General features: G+C 39.9%; 1 protein-coding gene across 1 annotated transcript; it reads left to right on the forward strand.

Annotated features, from left to right (window-relative positions):
* Positions 1–3,314: 3,314 nt before the first annotated feature.
* Positions 3,315–4,594, forward strand: LOC119727397 (G-protein coupled receptor GRL101-like). Its single transcript, XM_038199263.1, has one exon. It carries the CDS (start codon positions 3,439–3,441, stop codon positions 4,570–4,572), a length of 1,134 nt encoding a protein of 377 aa, XP_038055191.1. The 5' UTR covers positions 3,315–3,438; the 3' UTR covers positions 4,573–4,594.
* Positions 4,595–13,525: the final 8,931 nt, after the last annotated feature.

Genomic DNA, 13,525 nt, shown 5'->3' on the forward strand with positions numbered 1-13,525 from the left:
GACTTTGGCCGGACGGAAGATGATGGTTAACCACCCTAACAATCTCCACAATCCACCACTGCCTAATGCCCCCATAAAAGCATGTCTAACATAATATATGAAGAGTACAAAGTACAGTTTTTTTTTGCCAAACTTTCAACGATTTGTTCATTTGCACGCATTAAAAACATAACACTTTTCAAATGCATATCAATATACGGTTTCAAATTGCCTGATGAAGGGTATCCTTGTGATCCGTCGATCACTGGACTAGAGTCCTGCCCTACAATAGCCTTGACTGGAGACTAGACAGCCAGCCCGTCACCTACAGTAGAACCCTGAATATAAAAACACACGTTTTTCCATTCTAAATACCAAATCTAAATGCAAAATATTTGATATATACTTTATATATACTAACAATTCTCAAATCATGCAAACTCAGGTTACTCAAGGGAATCCATTTCTGCTTCGATGGCAGAAATAAATCAGTTTTAATCTGGCCAATGTTTGAATGAAAATGGAATGGGAAATTTACGTCCATGCCGTACAGGCAGTTTAATTGAATAGAGATTTAAAATTTACATATTTTGCAGTGTATTTCAGCCTTATTATATTCCCCATTTGATTTGATAGTGTGATGACAAATCGTCCGCTCGTGTCGATTCCAGCTGGTACATTTAGCGGACTCTCCAATCTCGAATACCTGTAAATTTGATATGCTTCGTATCTTCTTTGTGGCAGTGGCGTAGCCACCGGGGGGGCGTGGGGGGGGGGGCGACCGCCCCCATGAAACCTTGTCGCCCCCCCCCCAGTCGCCCCCCCCACTGAGATTTTGAGTTTCTAAAAAAATTATCATTGATCTACATGACGCCATGGGCCTAATTATGTACTACAATGTATCTTTTGCGTAATAAAATATTGGTTAAAGTGGTCAGAAATTGCCTCAGATAGCACCACAGAGCATTTAGAACACCACAGAACATCTAGAATCCAATTTTTTTTCATGCCGTAAGGGCTTCGCGCCTCGCGCTTGCATCAGTTATGATCAAGGTATGTCCCCCCCCCACTTTTGAGAAGCGATTGACGCCCCTGCTTGACGCCCCCCCATGAAATGTTCCAGCCCCCCCAGCGCCCCCCCCCCCACTGAAAAATTCCTGGCTACGCCACTGCTTTGTGGTGAAGAGTATATATCCTGCAAGCCACATTTGGATCTAAATAGGAACCAATCTCACTCTCGCAAAGACTTTGAAAATATTTGTAGTGTTGTTCAGCTTTGTTATATTCTCTATGTGATTCGACAGGGAAATGGTAAGTCTTCCGCTCGTGTCGATCCAAGCTGGTGCTCTCGAAGGACTCTCCAGTCTTGAAACCCTGTAAGTTGGATATTGTTGCTGATGTCAAAAAGAGACACTAAAAGCTCCATTTGCATTTCAAGCTATTTAAACGAGAACCAATCTTACACTAAAAAATATATCAATCTCATGCTAAAAAAAGAGAGAGTTTTTTAAGCAATTTTTTAAATCATATTTTTAATTTGGACGTGGGCAATGTCTTTACGGCTCCTTTTTTAATTATAGTTTGCAAAATGTAGATATTGCACAAGCACAGCGAGTTTTAAAGGGTTTGGTAAAGACATTTCTGCCAAGGGACACGTTGTGCTAAACAAAAAAGGCCTGAATCAGTGAGTGTAATTGGAAATTGGGATTTTACGTACGTTTTATTATCAAGGTAAGTTAGTATGCTGGGTTGATATTCTACAAATATTTGTTAAAACTTCGTCATTAAGCCATTTAAACTTTGCAATTCCCATGAATGAGGATTTTTACAATGTATTGCTATCATACAAAAATAATATAAGTGATGGCAATTCCAGAAAACTGATAAAAGATGTCCAATAAGATTTCCCAAAACTTATATCTGCAACCTTATAAAAACAATGTCGATGTTTCCTATCGAGTCCAAACACTAGTTGTAAGGTAAATTTTAGGCTATTAAATATAAATTGGCCAACTTTACTATTTGTTTATAACGAGCCTGCGGATCAATGGTTGAACACATGAACATGTTTGAAAGACAGTTAACATGAAAGAAAATAGTATGCCAGTTGCTTAGAATATATGGGTTTCGAGAAGGCCAAGGCCTATATTGGCAAAATGTAAAGACAATATTTAACATCTGATCTTTTTCAGTCGCCTGCTTAATATATCAGGCACGTTGACTAAGCTTGATAAAGTCGCCTCTGATGGGTTACCAGCCTTGCAACACGCGTAAGTCATTTAGTTGCTCTTAAAGTAAAATCGATTGTAATAGTTTTATCATGCACAGATAGTGCTTGGGAAAGTGATGTTTTTCGGTAACCAATTCGTACCGATTCATGAGAGCATCAAACAGCGGCGGCGGAACGGTTTTCAAACTGGGGGGGGGGGGGGGGGGGTCAACAAAAAGGGGCACTTGCTAAGTAAAAGGCATCTTCCGTCGGAGCAGCAGCGTATCCAGCATTTAAATTGTTTGGCACATCCGTGCTGAAATGTTGACACGTTTTTTGACCGGACACTTTGCCTCCGTGAAATCAAATATTGTGTGTGTTTGTACAAGCATTGCATTCACTGTGTGGACTTCCGAACAAAAGATGTCCACATAAACCAGGTAGCAGCGACGTTGTGTGGACTTGCCCACGTCCACACACGTTTTTCCCTCTCTGGAAAACAGGTTTAGAGGCATTTTTGAGTTACGTTTATTTGTGGCAAAATGAAGAGAAACACTAAAGGGAATCATAGAAAACAATTTGGGTTGAAAGAGGTTTCACAGTTTGAGTAAAATGATTTTTTTCACTGGTTTTTCTTAACTACACGAAAACAAAGGAATGTCCACTCCACACTAGGTATGCAAAACAAACATGCCTGTGTGTGTGCGTGTTTATGGTGTAAATCGAGCACACACACGTGCAACATCATCGATGAATTGATGACAGGAACCAAATCGAGGACGACCCCAATTAAAAAACGTGTACAAAACCAATAAGAGCTGTTAAATTAGAGTATAAACAAAGGAAAAGGGAAGAGGAAAAATAGGAAAATCCTCGATTTACACATTAAACAAACGTGGGTGTGTGTGTGTGTGTGTGGGGGGGGGGGGGGGGGGGGGGGCTGGTACTATCTTCCGAAATAGGGGGCGCTCTTCAAAACCGGCCATTATGCAAACTACGCATGATGTGCCCATTTTCAGGGCGCATTGTAAGGGTTTGGGGGCTTGGTTTTCATATTCCTCGTTCATATCAGAACTCTTTATACCATTTTGGGAAATGGTAACTGAAAACAAATTATCCCAAATGTTATCAGATATCAGATATCAGATAGGTGATTGAGAAGTGTCACGTGACAAAATATAGAGGGGGGGGGGCACTATGTCCCCGTAGGTTCAAAAAAGCCCGGTCCTGATTAATTCACTGCACGTATAATGTTCATTATAAACATTCATTTCAATTTCAGATTAGTTGATGACTACCGTCTTTGCTGTGCCTTATCCAAGTTGCATCACTTTTCTATCGAGCACAATTGTTCAACCACCAAGCCTCAACCAGATTTGATTCTGTGCGATAGCCTTATGCCAAATAACATACTACGAGCGGTGCTGTGGGTATTGGGAATAAGCGCCCTCATTGGTAATTTGGCTGTCCTGTTTTGGAGGCTTAGGCAGAAAGGGGTCGGAGGGGGTAAAAAGACGCTATCACTTATGGTTGGAAATCTGGCCCTCGCAGACGTCATGATGGGTGTGTACATGTTAATCATAGCTGGTGCAGATCTTACATTTGGCGAGGACTACTTTCTTGTGGCCCCTGAGTGGCGCTCCAGCATAATGTGTAAACTTGCTGGAGTTCTGTCGGTTTTGTCCAGCGAGGCTTCGGTGTTTTTTGTGACACTCATCAGCGTGGACTGTTTCCTAGGCATTGTGTTTCCGTTGAAAAACTTCTCTCTCGGGAAAAAATCAACAACAGTCATCATTGTTGTCCTATGGTTTCTGGCACTTTGTCTGAGTATCGTGCCAACACTTTCATTTGGGTCTGATTCTGATGTTTATGGACTCTCTGATGTTTGTATCGGCCTTCCTCTTACCACTAAGTCATCTGGTGTGAGAAGCAAACGGATGGAAGTGAACATTTACCTCGCAGAATCTGTCATTCCCACAGGTAAGAAGCCGTCTTGGATCCTGTCAATCATTCTGTTCCTTGGCGTCAATCTGGTTTCGTTTTTTCTTGTCCTGTGTTGCTACGTCGCCATCTTCATCAGTGTCAAGCGGACGGCCAGTGCCGTCCGAGTGAATGCCCACAGGGAGCGTGAAGTCAGAATGGCGATCAAGATGGCGCTGATCGTGATGACGGATTTCTGCTGTTGGATGCCAATAATCATCCTGGGGATTCTGTCTCAGACGGGAACAGTCACTCTATCCACCGAGGTGTATGCATGGGTTGTGGTTCTGGTTCTTCCAATCAACTCGTCCCTCAATCCTTTCCTTTACACTTTCTTCACAGTTTGTTGCGCGACTAAACCGAAGGCCAAACCGCAGAAAAGGAATCAAACAAACCAAAATTAGAACAAAGTGCAACAAACACAAAGGCTGAGGCGGGTAGTCTATATGCCCCCAGCAAATAGGTAGCACATGCCTGCTTCGCCCCCTCCTTGACAGCTATATACTCCTCCCCCTTGAGCCAACACTGGATCCGTACCTGCAAACGTACACAATGCAGTGGTTCGGCTCACAACATAATAATAAAGATGTTTGTTTAAATTTCAAAGTGATTCCTAGTAGCTGTGCGAAAGCCAAGGCGAAAACAGCATCAGACAAGTTGAAATGCTGATTCAACTGTAACACTGTAAATATACATTATACGATTAGTTATTTGCATAATAATATAAATATTTGCATACGGCAAAAAGAAAAGAATATTCACATACTAAAAAAAACACAGTAGATTCATAATTTTAAACTCTTGTGAGAATTGTTTGTGAGAATTTTTTCCTTCTAAATTTTGCATGATTATTGGATTTTGAAGTACAGGCCGCATGTTATGTTGTATTAAATGTAATTTCATGTCGATTAGTTAATTTAGCATCAGTGTCATATATACGTAAGTCTTTTGCTGTATCAAATGCTATTGTTAAGAAGTCGATATTAATAATTTGTTAATGTACCGTGGCTTAAAAGTACCGTAAACGGACAATATTAACTGTACAGTATTCTATACAGTTTTTGATTGAGACATTATAATCAGTGTTAGTATCGACTCATTTGAGCATTAAAGTGGAAAAGGAAAAGGAAAAGACCGCAGGTGATTTCATGGTTCAAGAAAGGCCTAATTTATAACATGTACTTGTGATGTACTTTTCAGAAATTGATGAATTTAGGGGTTAATATTTTAGAGCAAATATTTTTACACTGACCTATTTAAAGTTTTGTGTTCACAGATGCTGTAAAAAAAATGCTGTTCTTGTACAGTCTGGTTTCCTGACCTTACTTCAGACGAAACGGAACAATTTATCGGGAAACTGTTAGGTCAGGGAACCAGACTAACTGGCTTGCACCTAACGGATGTGAAACCGATTGCAAACAAAATGTGGACTACCTAAATTTGGTTAAATGGGGGGGGGGGGGGGCAGTATCTGAAAAGGGGTCAGTTTTCACAACGATGGTCGGCTGACCATCTTTGAAAACTGATATGAAAATTCCACTTTTCTTGCAATGACAGCACACAAGGTGCCATGATTGCACAGGATGCTTGAGACTATTATTCACTTCAGTCAAGGAAGGTATTTCAGAATAATTTTGGTAGTTTTCTTGTTTGAGGTTTGCAATGTTGTACACTACCGTTAAAGATGCGTCGAAACATTTGGTACCGTAGTAGCTTTTATTCCTTTTTTTTTATTGTGAGAGCATAATCACACCAATGATGAGAAAACATTCGAAAACAAACTTGGCTGATTAAGGAACACGTTTATTTACTAGGTCAGGCTGATGTACATAAATTGTGGCTCTCAAAATAAAAGCTGTATGTAAAATGAAACTCTCGTATCATTACTGACCAGACCGGCATATTTTTCAATCCACGGACTAAATTATGTAACATTTCCATTTCGTTCATTGACTGAGGATAAAGCAAACTGCTCATTACATACTGTGAATAACAAATTAAAGACGAATAACTTATTAAAGACGATAACTTCACAATGATTTTTTTTCGATTGATTTGCATCAAAGCCTTACAGATGTTATCATGATGTGTGTTGTTCACATGTTGTGACAATCTTCGCATTCTGCACTACACGCGTGATTGTTGGCCGGTCGTGTTTGTTGAGTTTTTGAGGATTGTTCTTAAATTTTTGGTTATAATAAAGCGAGGGGGGCGTTCAAAGGTGTCTTCAGGAAACATTCAATGAGGGCGCTCTGCAAAATAGTCTTAGGGCTACCCATAACACCGCAGTTGTATATCTCTCGATGATGTAAGTTCATATGTTTGAATAAAAGCCTTCAAATTTTACAAATGGCAGACATTTACTAAAGGAGCCATGCGATGAATTTTACGCTGAATCATTTTTTGAATATCCTTCTACTCTTAATTAATGTACGATAATAATGTTACTTGTTATAATTTTAAGAAGGCCATGGTGTGTCCTAACAACTGAGGGCGCTGCTTCTGTACTTTCACTTTGGGCCGACACTGTACAGTTTTAAGGACTATGAATCCAAAATGTAGCCCATAAATTTAAAAAGAAATGCAGTACATAAAGAAAGCTCATTGACTTGCTATCGGATACTAAATCAACAAATAAATTAATACAGAGGATTGATGCAACACTAAACCAAAGCATCAGACAAGTTGAAATGCTGATCCAACTGTAACACTGTAAATATACATTCTACGATTAGTTATTTGCATAATAATATAAATATTTGCATACGGCAAAAAGAAAAGAATATTCACATACTAAAAAAACACAGTAGATTCATAATTTTAAACTCTTGTGAGAATTGTTTGTGAGAATTTTTTCCTTCTAAATTTTGCATGATTATTGGATTTGAAGTACAGGCCGCATGTTATGTTGTATCAAATGTAATTTCATGTCGATTAGTTAATTTAGAATCAGTGTCATGTATACGTAAGTCTTTTGCTGTATCAAATGCTATTGTTAAGATGTCGATATTAATAATTTGTTAATGTGCGTGGCTTAAAAGTACCGAAAACGGACAATATTAACTGTACAGTATTCTATACAGTTTTTGATTGAGACATTATAATCAGTGTTAGTATCGACTCATTTGAGCATTATAGTGGAAAAGGAAAAGACCGCAGGTGATTGCATGGTTCAAGAAAGGCCTAATTTATAACGTTTACTTGTGATGTACTTTTCAGAGATTGATGAATTTAGGGGTTAATATTTTATAGCAAATATTTTTACACTGACCTAATTAAAGTTTTGTGTTCACAGATGCTGTAAAAAAAATATGCTGTTCTTGTACAGTCTGGTTTCCTGACCTTACTTCAGACGAAACGGAACAATTTATCGGGAAACTGTCAGGTCAGGGAACCAGACTAGCTGGCTTGCACCTATCGGATGTGTAACCGATTGCAAACAAAATGTGGACTACCTAAATTTGGTTAAATGGGGGGGGGGGGGGCAGTATCTGAAAAGGGGTCAGTTTTCACAACGATGGTCGGCTGACCATCTTTGAAAACTGATATGAAAATTCCACTTTTCTTGCAATGACAGCACACAAGGTGCCATGATTGCACAGGATGCTTGAGACTATTATTCACTTCAGTCAAGGAAGGTATTTCAGAATAATTTTGGTAGTTTTCTTGTTTGAAGTTTGCAATGTTGTACACTACCGTTAAAGATGCGTTGAAACATTTGGTACCGTAGTAGCTTTTATTCCTTCTTTTTTTTTTTTTTTACTGTGAGAGCATAATCAATACCAATGATGAGAAAACATTCGAAAACAAACTTGGCTGATTAAGGAACACGTTTATTTACTAGGTCAGGCTGATGTACATAAATTGTGGCTCTCAAAATAAACGCTGTATGTAAAATGTAAAAAAAAATTGTAAGATTCATAAATGAAGTGTGCCTTCACATGTCTGTCTCAGCTCGTTTAGATGAAGGAAATGAGGACTATATCGCATGAAATACAATGGAAGCTTTCACCCCAAATGAAATCGACGACACAACACGATGAGGTTATTAAATAGAATTAACAAATGAATGGAGAATGAATGATTGGAAAATGATGTAGCCGATAGATCAAAACTGTCTTCATAATATAACAATAACATAATAAAAAAGAAAAAATGATATTTGAATTCTCCAATAACTGGCAGTAAATATGATTTGAACCGCTCTCAATCCTAAGGGGAGAAAATTGAATAAGTGATGGGTGAGGGGCGGGGCATCTCAGACCAATTTGTTTGAAGAGGGGGAGGGGTGGGCTTGCGGGTTTCACCTGGACAACTGGACGCTAGGATACTGGACAGGTTCTGGGCATGGAGCGCTGTTCAAAGTGGACCACAATGCAGACCCAGTGGCATCATATATAAGGGGTGTGGGTGTGGAAACCTTACCCCCAATCTCCCCCACCCCACCCCACCCCACCCCACCCCTCACGCCCCCACCCCCACCCCGTCCGCTGCTTACTAATGTTATGATTCTAGTACATTGGGTCCAAAAATCATAAATAAAGTGCTAAAGCTATTGCACAGCAAGCATCTGTCATCTATGACATGCGTGAAGGATCGGTGATTAATTATGTAAAACAAGACTGCGTCTTGACCTCCAAACACGACCTCTCGAAATATCGAGTTAACAACTGGTTCTTCTCAGAACCACACAACTCAAAAGAGATGATATTCAAATGGTGTACGTTACTGCATACATTTTGTCTATTCCCAAGACAGTTTCGGGATAATATTTCGGTAAACTCAATGAAGTTTTGCGCAGTTTGTGTTCCACAGTCTTGCCGACTAGAAGTTTTGGCTTGTCTTTTAGACAAGCAAGGCACCGTTTCGATGTAAATACAGCCTTCTTCAACTGATCATCTTCAGTCTTCTGGATAAGCTTCTCCTACTTTTTGTAGGACGTATCTTCAGGAAAGTACCTGAGGCTAAATGAGGATAAATCATTTGGTTCTGTGAGTGCTCATGATGACTTGACTAGTTGGTTATGTTTAAGAACTTCAACGAGCTTCCATTTTTCATTTCAATTCTACTTAAAATTCTCAGCATTTTTCCTCCTAAGTTCAATAAGTTCCTAAGTTCAATGCAAGTTCAACTGATGAGTCATGAATTTGACGAAAGGGCAATTAGCAGCATCTGACATGAAAATTTAAATGGGATAACATTTTGTTCACTTTGATGATAAAAATGTTGGTACATTCCAATGACAAAAATTGACCACTGAATTTTGCCCCAAGAATTTGTGAGAGGGCCTTAAGCTGCTGATTGGCCTCTTGAACAGAGCATTATGTACATGGACGGTGTACTCAAGTATCCCCTCAACGGTAACAAAGAGAGAAAGAGAGAGAGAGAGAGAGCTGGGAGGGAATCAGGAATGCACTGTCTCAAACCCGGAGGCTTTTGTGCCCATCAGGAGACATTTACATGTAATCCTGAACGTATAAACACTGCCTTATGGGGTACCGGAACAATGGGAGGTACCCCACAAGGAATGCCCACTGACTTGCGTGGTACCGTTTTGGTACCCCACAAGTTTTTCACGAAATAGATATATGGATTTTACTCAAAAACTATACAGGAGTTTCCAAGGTGGGTTGATCCGTCGCAAATGGAGGAGTTTTATAAAAGGGATATTAAGTCCGAATTTCAGCCCAGGAAATTAATTCTGGTTAAAATAAGAGCATTTTGAAATTAGTGTGCGACATTGCAAAATTTTAGTACACGAGAACAAAGAAAGTACGCCACTTCTATGTCTGTGTAAGCGAGTCCTGAATCGGGCCAGTGTTGGTCCTTTTACGGCAAACCATATGGCCGCCGTTTAAGTAGCCTATCTGGACAAACTGGACAAACCAAGATTAAGATACCGTGACTTATTGGCTTAAAGATGCAATACACGCATTCGGAGATTAAGGTTTTAAATGGCGGCCATGTTTTAAATACAAGATGGACACAATACTGTATTAGGATAATCTAACCATTTGACACTATCCCTAATGGTACAGTTGTATTCCTTGACCCTGAAAATATATGTTTAGACACCAAGATTAAGATACCGTGACTTAGTGGCTTAAAGATGCAATACACGCATTCGGAGATTTAGGTTTTAAATGGCGGCCATGTTTTAAATACAAAATGGCCACAATACTGTATTTGGACAATCTAAACATTTGACACTATCCCAAATATGGTACAGTTGTATTCCTTGACCCTGAAAATTTATGTTTAGACACCAAAACATTAATCCTAAGTGGCTTCGAAGATGAGATATTGGTAGATATAGGTTTCTAATGGCCGCCATCTTTAGATCCAAGATATCCGCCATAATGTTATTGGATAAGTTGGTTCCTATCAAAAATTGAAAGCTAAGGCATTGAGGAGCATGTATGGAAAACTTGGCGCTTTTGTCCGGAATGTCCACATCCATTCACTAAGCTGCCTGACTAACTGGGCATGGACCCGAAGAGATGAATCGGAACGTGCATCCGTGTGGTTGCGAAGGCCTAAGCGTCGCCGTTGTTTAACAAAGTTAATCCGATTACGTACAGAAGAAAATCTAAATTCTACACTGCTACACTGCATGTCAGTGAAAAAAATCGCCGCCATCCATGCTGAAACGACAATTCGGGTTACTGGTAAAGCTGACCTTGGCTTTACGTCAATTTCTAGAAATCTCCTCAAGTTGTTATTTCACGAGTAGTTGAACACTTATATCATCTAAGTGTATTTCAGTTTAATTTGTTGTTGCAAACGCTTGTGTTACACCTTGGCCCTAAGAACCGCGCCTGAAGATATGGTCTTCCAAACGGGAGAAATGAATTGTCAAAGATTTCGCCAGCCGGGGTGAACGTGTTTGTTGTTTCATTAAAAAAAAAAGTATTACGCCACGTAACCTTTAGAAATCTGCCTTCGCAACCACACGTTCGGCTGAAAAATCCAGACTTTCGTCATTGAGCACGTGGGCCCGCCATGCCCGGGCGGGCAGTGTTTTGTTTAGCCACAAAATCTGCGCAGAAAAAGACAAATCAACTATTTATACAGTGTTTTGTTTAGCCACAAACTCTTACGGTTGGTCAAGTGGTGGCGCTGTTGCAAGTTACAGCTGCGCACGTGTGGAAAGTTTGTGGAGCGAGCGTCGGGGAACGTCGTCTATATTTGTCGCGTTCCTAAATTAACGTTAGAGCTAGAAGATACGGAAAGAATGAGATTTGCTGATGTGTTTACATGCCTGTTGATGTTTCTGTCCAACTAACTGGTAGTGTCAGTTTCGTAAATGTCGTGAAAACAATTGGCATTCATTGCACCATGGAGCTGTCGGTGTCAAGTGACACTCGCCCGAATCGGGTCCGAGACGCGTACGGGCCCACGTGTTCAAGACGATATGCTGACCTGCTTGTGCTGCTGGTAAGAGAGGCCGGGAGTATTCGACTGGATAAGGGAAATTTGGTCCATTTGATTTTAAAATAGGGGGAAGAAACTCAAACTCCGAATGGATAACAATTTTTTTTAGCATAAGATTAAGGCTAAGCACTTGCCTTTATGTCACCTGGTTGACTACATGTAGCTTGAGTAACTCCAGCTGACATGTTCATGATTCCATGTATTCATTCACATGTAGCGCTGGAGACATAACTAGGGAGTTACAGTGTGGTAGCAAGGGACCCTTCCGGAATGGCCTCCCAAAAATTGTCATTTTTCACCTCTAATATCATCCCAGATTTCATTTACATACCTCATACATTCAGCAGTCTGCAAGAAGCTACTGATCGACTTGAAACAGACCACAAAAAAAAATCGTCCATTTTGTTTGGTTAATTATGTAAATGCATGCATCACATGATGACATTGTCTTGGGGAAAAAAAATGTAAAAACAGTGTAGAGAAATACACAATAAACACTGTAGAATCAAAGCTGTAGACTGTCATTTTTGCATTATTATTGCACTGTTCCAAAGATTTATGAACAGTTTCGCAATTGCAATTTTTTTTCGCTCCTTGAAGCCCACAGGTTGGAGTTGTCAGAAATTAAGGGAAAAAACCTAGGATTTGCAAACATTAAAACAAAATACCATGTGGAATCTACTTATTACTCCTTCAAAACTCTTTAAATTTTACTGGCACAGACTGTCATGTGACCACTAAACACCTTGACAATAGATGGCAATAAACTGTGAAATAACTGAATTATGAAACATGAAAACCTACTCCAACAGCAGCCTATAATTATGGTCAATCGAGGGAGGCTTTTCAACCAAGTGGCATCAAGACCATCACGCTAAGAGTCCATCCATCTCGCAGACCACTGGCAACTAGCATTCTTGCAGTCTTATATGTTCTTCATCTGGCTTCAACAGGTCCAAAAGTCAAAGGTCCATTACCAGTCTGATTGGACTGCGAAGACAGATCTGGACTATAACAGGACTTCAAATAAGAAGTCTGGCCATATCCGATCCAAAATTGTAGTCGAAGTAAACAGGAAGCAATGATGTCCCCAAATCTAAGTCCAGCCCCATTAACTCTTCCAACACCCACAAACCCCAAGTCCTATCAATTTGAAGACCTATCGGCCTTTGAAACCCTTCATTTTATAGTCTATTTCTCACTCAACCATCAACAAGCCAGCTAAGAGTCCCGAAGCCTACCCTTCCGCTCTCAACCCAACAGCTCCTAACTCCTCAATCTCCCAGCCTCAGACCTTCAGATCCAAGTAAATTTGTCAGGGTACCCCTTGCAATTTGAAAATCTGGCCAGAGCTGAAAATTGTCCAAGTATAAACAACCTAAGGGTTTTAATTACAAAAACGAGGAGAAAGTGCTAAATCTTAGTGGAAAAGGAGATTGGCTGCTATGCAAGAGGTGCAGGGTTCAACCCCACCCTATGCTACTATTTTCTTTATTTTTTAAAAATTTACCACTGCCGTAAGAAACAATTCTACTACCTGGTCCACGACTGGGATTGAACCAGGGACCCGGTTGCTGGTGGTCAGTAAGCTAGACCACCAGGCCACAGGCTTCTTAAAAAAATGTGTGCTTGGAACTAATACTTAAGGTTAGATTACCAAATATTGAAAAAGAAAGAAAGACCCTTGCCCTCATTGGAATATAAACCAGAAAAAAAGAAGAATATTCAGAAGGAAACCACTACAGATCCAAATTGTTTTGTTCTCAAATGTAGACATTTATTCAATATACCTTCTGTTGCTGTAACCTAATTCACAATTTTGTAAAGTTAAAATAAAGTTGATTTTTCTTAATTGAATCAAATACTGGAACTTACTTAATTTTTGCAACTGTGCGACGTTGCGTCCAAAACCATCGGACTTCG

The sequence above is a fragment of the Patiria miniata genome, unplaced genomic scaffold, assembly GCF_015706575.1.
Source record: "Patiria miniata isolate m_02_andy unplaced genomic scaffold, ASM1570657v1 HiC_scaffold_20, whole genome shotgun sequence".
Classification (NCBI taxonomy): domain Eukaryota; kingdom Metazoa; phylum Echinodermata; class Asteroidea; order Valvatida; family Asterinidae; genus Patiria; species Patiria miniata.

Coding starts and splice junctions, on each gene's coding strand:
- LOC119727397 (XM_038199263.1), top strand. CDS start 3,439: ATGTTCATTATAAACATTCATTTCAATTTCAGATTAGTTGATGACTAC.